The sequence below is a fragment of the Phaseolus vulgaris genome, chromosome 10 (genome assembly GCF_051622355.1).
Source record: "Phaseolus vulgaris cultivar YP4 chromosome 10, ASM5162235v1, whole genome shotgun sequence".
In the NCBI taxonomy this organism is placed as follows: domain Eukaryota; kingdom Viridiplantae; phylum Streptophyta; class Magnoliopsida; order Fabales; family Fabaceae; genus Phaseolus; species Phaseolus vulgaris.
Genome location: NC_143507.1, coordinates 33,648,259 through 33,655,771, shown reverse-complemented (window position 1 = coordinate 33,655,771; position 7,513 = coordinate 33,648,259). Strand labels below are relative to the sequence as shown.

Below are 7,513 nucleotides of genomic sequence, written 5' to 3'. Positions count from 1 at the left end.
TAAGTTGTTTTCTAGGTTGAAACTTGGCTAATTAAGGTGAAAACACATTCATTGAACTCTGTAGCAAATGCAGTTTGTGCTTTGAACAAGAGTAATAATATAAAGGCATGTCTTATCTTTTATCGAAACAATCACTGAGCAGTATAACTAGAACAAGGACATGAATAAAATAATCATTCTCTTGTAAGATTTTACCTTTCCATTCATCTTATGTGGAGATTTCTCATCGCTACAAATCTTATTCCAGGTTGCGATTAAATTTTACTTTTTAAAACAACAAGTTAAACTTATCTAGATTTGTTGAGTTACATATGATAAAATCTTGTTTTATTTTCATGTTTGAAGTGTATAGTATTTTATGCGAAAAGGTATGTAAGAGATCTACATTTATTGTTTATGTAACTAAATTATAATTATTTATAATTCTTATTTCATAAATTAATTTTTGAGATGAAATTTTTGAAAATAAAAATAAAAATATATGTGATATGTTTTGTTTTATATATATAATTTATAGCTATATATAAAGAGAATTCTCCATTATAACTGTTTTTTTTATATATAATTTTTTTCGATTCTATCTTTATTTAATATATCTAATTTTATTAATACAATGAAATATTTTGTCATTTCATATGAATTACTTAAAAAATAAAAACTAATTCTTCCTTTAATTCCTTATTTTAAGACAACAAGAAGAAATGGAGAACATACTATCATACATTTTCACACCAAATCTTACATATCAAATAAAATAACCTTTATTTTCAATCACTCTCTGTACTTCTTTTTTGCTTTTTCAATTTCAACTCATCCAAAATTATTTTTGTATGTATGTTAAATTTTTATCATAGTAAAAGTTGAGTAAAAGAGTGGTTTCCGCTAGTAATAGAGAATATACTTTTTTATTTACACAAATTTTTTATACAAAATTTATGTAATTATTTTTTAAATTCAAATAATTAACTATAATAGAAAATCATTTACACAATAAAAAATTATTTACAGTAAAATATAGAATTATTTACTTTTAATAAAAAAATATTTTATATATATATATATATATATATATATTATATGATATTGTATTATTTTCTGATCTTGTGAAGCAGGGATCAGGGCAATTCCGTAAATATCTTTCCGTTCTCCATTTTCTCTTTCCCCATTCTCCCATTAATTTTGTTTCATTCTCTGAGGAAGCAAAGGAAAAGACAGTGATCGAATTGGTGTTCCCTTTTTGGTTGTGGCTAACAAAGATTGAAAGTGCACATGGCGAGCGCTGTAGATACCTCGGGAAACCCTATCCCATCGTCGTCGGTGTTGATGGCATCGTCGAAGCACATTGGGATCCGGTGCCACTCTGAGAACTTGGAGTTTCTGAAGTGCAAGAAGAAGGATCCCAACCCTGAGAAGTGTCTCGACAAGGGTCGCAACGTTACCCGCTGTGTCCTTGGACTGTTAGTTTTTCTCCTCTCTCTCTTTTTTTTGCCTGTTTGGTAGGTTAGAAAAATTGGAATAGGTTTTGTTCATTTTTCAGATTTTGAATTGTGACTCATTTCTTGATTCTATTTTTTGTTTGGGTTATATTTCTGATCTTGAAAATCAATTTTATTTTGTTATTTACGTTATTCATTCTATACATTTAGTCTACAATAGAACCTCGAATAGGATTGTCTATGAAATAGGATTGGATTTTTGTGTCTATCATGTCATCCCGGAGTACTCTCAAATGTCTAATCTCATGGATCTCTGGTTCTCGCAAGAAGGAGATGTGTTAGAAATCCAATATGGTGCCACATCATCACAAATTAACGTCGTTAGTGGAAATATAGCAGAAAGTACCAAATTGTAAACTTTGATACCAATTTGATTTTTTTTTTAAAAACCACTATATTAAATTGAATATTGACTCTAAGGATAAAAAAGTAATATACCTTCAAAATATATTTTAAAACCTTTAGATTTTTCAAATAAAAAATATTAATCGTCTTCACAAATATCTTAAATTCAACTTTCAAAATTCTTTTAACATGGAAATTTAAAAAATTAATAAATATTAAACAATAACACTTAAAACAAAGGAAGAGATGTGTTATTGGGGGTAATTCTTTTATGTTATTAAAAAAACTGGAAAATGTTATAATATAAGGACTTGTTTGCAAAATCTTCTTCCAGGTTTCATTCTTCTGTCTCTGCAATCTCCAATATCCATGTTTGCTTCGGTGAGCAACAGCAGCATCAATATTTTACGCCACTGCGCTCTCCTCCGTCCACGTGTCCTCAATCTTGGATTTGGTTCTCTCCTGCACAGGTTCGGTGCCTCAGCTCCGATGGACAATGGCCGGAACAACCCCTTCTCCTCCTACGCTCACGCCTCTCCCAGGTTGTTTCTCGTCTCTCCTTCACCTTCCTCCAAACTCACCAATTTCCTTTCTCTTTTCTCTTTTCGGAATGCCTCTGTTCAAATGTTGTGAATTTCGAAGGATTTGTTCGGTTTAGGGAATGTATCGATGTAACTACTTGCAATGACAACCTACGTCGTTTTTCAATATTTGGAATTACGGTTATATCATTGTATTGGAGATTGCCATCTTTTTGTTGTGGATAAATTCTTGTGATTCAATATTTTGATGTTTTCACCACTCAAGGAGGTGAAATAGAAGCGTTTTGTTGGAGTATTCTAGTGTACGAAACTCTTGAACAATTATGCAGTTATCTTGGAGTATTCTCGTGTGCAAAACTCTTGAGGATTGAAGCTCAAGATGTGCAGTTTCATTGGTCTGTATACATCAATTTTTGCTTGTTATTACAGGAATGGAATTGTTGGTCCGAAAACAAGGGAAGTGGATTGGATTTGGAGGAGGCACTGCGGATAAAAAAGGATTAAAGGCATGTAAAAGAGTAAAAGGAGAGGGAAGGCAGTGAATCAATTAGTATTCCCTTCTAAGGGCTGCACTCTACAGTCTCCCTCTTCACTTTAGATATCTATCCCTACATCTCTTCTTCTAAGTTTTAACTAGCTTCATTATAGTTCTTGTTCAATTTTCGGTTTTTGACTATTTCTTCTGCAATGTAATGGAATTCCTACTTCAAATTGTGATTCAATACTATGAATAAGTTTCTGTTTCATAGATTGCTCTACATTATGTGCACTTATCAATTCACTCAGTCGCTACCATTGTGGAATCATGCTGAAGGTTTTATGCTTTTTGATATTTATGTTCAATTGTGGCAGTGGCCGTGGAAAGGCTTTTGATATGAGAAATGATAGAGAAAAAACAAGAGGGCGTGGTGGTGGGAGTGGCTCAGGAAAGGATAAAATTGACGCTCTTGGTAGGCTCTTGTAAGCATTACTTCTCTCTAATAATTTTTTATTTTTCTTAAACATTGCCTTTATTTTATTCCTTCATTGCTGCCAAATGTGAGTTTCATTAGTTGTTGTGTTTAGTTTTGTATGAAACATACAGTGGCATTGTTATTCTTTTTCTGTGTGGAAAAAAGTTTGGGAAACATATGGAATTTGTTTGCCTTCAGATTTCAGCAACAGAGCGAGTGAGCTTTGTGATATGTCTTAGTTACGCTGTTTTGTGCTTGATTCTTCTAGGAAATAAATACACTGCATTTATCTCTGTTTAATATGTGCAGGACTCGAATTTTGCGACATATGGCATCTGAATTGAATTTGAATATGCGGAATGATGGTTTTGTGAAAGTTAAAGATTTGTTAAAGCTGAATATGAAGACATTTGCTAATATTCCATTGAGATCGCACACTGTTGATGATATTAAGGAGGTCAATTATTTTCATATATTTTTCTTTGTTTCAGCACATGTTCATTCCATTTTTTATGCTGCCTCTCCAATATCGTTTATTTTGTAATTAGATTCTTGAGTCACATTATCTAAGAAGAATTTGGGTGAAAATATAAAAAGTAAGTATATAACATTGTCGTATCGTTGATATTAAATGAACTCTTCAATATTTGTTGTTATGAAGCATAAAAGATCACTTCATTTTATTGCGTGTCAAAGATAAATTCCTTGTATTGATTTACTAGCATCCTTTCTCACTTCTGTAGAATTTTAGAAGATTGATATTTGTCTTTCTCTCGTAAAAGCAGTCAGAATATAGCTAACAAAGTAAGAATTTACCTGATCTATCATTTCTACTTTCAGCAACTAATTCTGCAATAATTTAGGAAATTGACTAGGAACATTTGCATAGTATTTTTTTGTCATCCAAAGAATTTACATGTTGGTTAGATTAGTGGTTTTGACCTAGTCTTAAAATTTAACTTAACTTATGTAATGTACATGGCTTCTGTTTCCTTTGAATGATTATTTATGCTTATATAACCTCTTTTTTTCTAAACTATACTAATAAATGTTATTTATATTTGGTTTTATCTTTTCATTATTGTAAACAATTTGTTGTAAGTCCATATAATTATAATGTCAATTAATTGAAAGAAAAACATTTTATTCTAAAATATATTTTGGTCTTAGGCTGTTCGAAGAGATAATAAGCAGCGGTTTAGCCTCATGGAAGAGTATGGGGAACTATTAATACGTGCAAATCAAGGCCACACAGTAACGGTAGTGTATTCCTTTTAATGAAGTGATGACAACTTCATCTATCCAATTTACTTTTGAAGTGTTGAAGAAATAATAGAACTTAAAGTTTATACTCTGTAATGCAACATATGGTAATGCATCTAATTTTATCTTAAAATTTGCTTTTGCCATTGTCATGTTAAGACGCCAATGAAAAACTCTAATAATATTATCAATTGTTTCTATCGTCAATGAGCTAAACCCTTTTTAACCCTGGTATGCATATTCCCTTATTTTGAGATATCTTAAAAATTGTCCGTCAAGTGACAGGAAAAAGTTATGCCAGTACTGTTGTCCACAGCCTTGCCAAATTCTGTTGTTTCCCTTTTGTTCTTAAGCAGATTTGTCACTAATACTTCTTTTTCCAATTTTTTAACAGTTAAATAGTAATGTTCTGACTTATGTTATGTTGAACTTTTGAATCTTGAATTTATTCAATTTTGTCCACCTGCCCTTACAATACAATTATTGACTTTTCATCTGCAGACTGTTGAAACTGAAAGCTTATTGAAGCCAATCCTTTCAGCTGAAGAAGTTCCAGGTGCATAATTATTAGCTTTGGGGTTTTTTAACTAGATCCAAGCTATGATGAACGCTGGCAACACATTAATTTCTGTATGTTATGATGATGCTATGTACATATTTATAATTTAAATTTATGTCTTCAATGGTGGACATGTTACCAATCTTAGTGTTTTCCAATGACCCGGTATTATATTAACATAATTCTTATTACTTAAATCTGTATATCTGCCTTTTCAACTCATACTCTGTAAAACAAAAATTCTGTATTTATATTTTATTTGTTACCTTTGCTTGATTTTGTGATTTTATGCAGTTTGTGTGCATGGAACCTACAGAAAGAACTTGGAATCAATTCTAGGATCTGGGCTGAAACGCATGAAAAGATTGCATGTTCATTTCTCTTGTGGTTTACCGACAGATGGAGAAGTAATTAGTGGTAATGTGATATACTATTTAAAATGAATCCTATTTAAATATCGAAGTTTAAATTTTGATACTTTTGTTTAATTTTTGTTAGGCAAGTTAATTTTCCTTTAAGGATAATAAGGATGAATGGGTGATACTTAAATTTAAAAGCCAGAAGGAGTGACACTGGAGGTGTCTATTTTGATTGATAATGTAGCTTTGACCAAATGTGGAATCCAAATGACCAATTTATAGTTTTGCTTTTTACCCTCTGTGTTCAAATGTTTTCTCCGTTGCCAGGGTAGAAATGCTAAAATCCTACTCGTACAAGGGATTCAAATAATAATTAGTCCATCATCCAAAGATATGGGGTTACCTAAAGCTTGGAAAAAAAATGTCTGTTTACTTTAGTGCTCTATCAGTATTAGTAACTAGTTATTTCTCTCCAAATGATTAATCATATTAATATTATAGTGGTTGTTTCAATTTAGTGAAACAATACTTGGTTCAGAAGTACCATTAATGATCCCAGCTTGGACCTAGTAGCATCTCTTTACCCCTTCACAACGTATCCATTGGAGGGTGGAGAGACCTTTGAATTGGAAGTCTCCTTGATGGACGGCAGTGGGCCTCCAACTAAAGTTTATGAGTGAAAGAAGAAAGGGCTTAAGGGTGTAATTGGGAAAGAGAATTCTGCTAGTGAAGGAGTGGAAGGGGCTAATAGAATGGAAAGCTGTCATGAGGGGATTGGAGAGACAGATCTGGGGAATCATGGAGGAGACGTGGTTGAGGGGGGTGGGGGCCGAGGAGTGAGAGGGTATCACTGTGGGGTGATTGTTGTCACTGGGCAGAAATCATTCTCTGAGTGCTTTTTCTTTTTGCAGTTTCTGTTGCTTCTTTCTTATGGTAATTGGATTGTAATCAAGGCTAGTTCCTTGAATTCCATCAAACATTAGTAAATTTCAGTTCCTATTCCTATCACTCTTCTTGGTTGACATGGGAGTTATTATGTCCTGTCACTCCTATCATCCTATGAAATTAATTTCTCATATGGAAAGTACTAATGTGTAGCATGATCTTTAGTAGTTTCAGCTATTTCCTTAGACGTTTAGACTCTAAATGTTTGACACTTAGACTTGCTTCCTCACTGTACCAATTACTTACTTCTTTATTTTGATTTTCCCAGGTATGAGGCGAGATGTCAATGTTCTTATCTTTATTGACGTTAGAAAAGCATTGGAGGGTATGATGTGACAATATTACAAACAATGTGTTCTTAATGCGAACAAAACAAGTTCATCTTGAAATGTTGATTAACTTTGTTGTTTGATGATGGTAAGTAAAAAACTACTTAACTTAAGGCTTCTTTATATTTTTTTGATCCTATTTCAGAAGGTATGAAGCTTTACATTTCGGACAACAAGGTGATCTTGACGGAAGGTTTTGATGGCGTGGTTCCACCCAAATTTTTTGAGAAGATAGAATCATGGCCTGCCAGACACCCTATTCCCTTTTGAAATTCTCTTGTAGAATCATCATCCACTGTAAGTTGAGGATTATTAGATATGATTGTGTAAACCTCTCGCAAGAATATTATTATTTGGTTCCTTGTTTCTTTTGTTTCTTAGAGCATTCACTTACGTTACTTTGGGTCATTGAGTGAGTTATTCATATATGTAAAGATAGTGTATTATGTAACATTATCATTTATATCTTGTTCATTTTTAATTATTTTTAGTTATTTGAAAATTATAGGAATTAACTTTTAATGACTAAATAGTAAAATTATTTAGTTTGAGTATTGCAATTTAGGTATACTTGTTTGTTGCATGACATACATTTCTTCTCTTGTTAAATAATCTTTATAACTAAATAGTGATTTTTTAAAATTTAATTGGGATATTGACAGAATCTCTATCATCTTATAATTCTCTTAAAAATAATAAGATTAAATTTTATAATAATTATC

General features: G+C 31.9%; 1 protein-coding gene across 7 annotated transcripts; it reads left to right on the top strand.

Moving 5' to 3' along the window:
• The first annotated feature begins 1,087 nt into the window (after positions 1-1,087).
• On the top strand, positions 1,088-7,275 carry LOC137818647 (uncharacterized). 7 transcript variants are annotated; one of them, XM_090296538.1, is made up of 10 exons: positions 1,368-1,457; positions 2,176-2,222; positions 2,312-2,383; positions 3,236-3,343; positions 3,646-3,793; positions 4,507-4,596; positions 5,101-5,155; positions 5,453-5,575; positions 6,731-6,787; positions 6,937-7,275. In XM_090296538.1, the coding sequence occupies exons 3-10, from the start codon at positions 2,331-2,333 to the stop codon at positions 7,059-7,061; spliced, it is 759 nt and encodes a 252-aa protein (XP_090152664.1). In that variant the 5' UTR covers positions 1,368-1,457; positions 2,176-2,222; positions 2,312-2,330; the 3' UTR covers positions 7,062-7,275. The 7 variants fall into 7 exon arrangements, with proteins under 7 accessions (XP_068478289.1, XP_090152661.1, XP_090152662.1 ...); XM_090296537.1 differs by having other exon boundaries at positions 2,312-2,386; XM_068622188.2 differs by having other exon boundaries at positions 1,088-1,457; positions 2,176-2,383.
• The last annotated feature ends 238 nt before the right edge of the window (positions 7,276-7,513 follow it).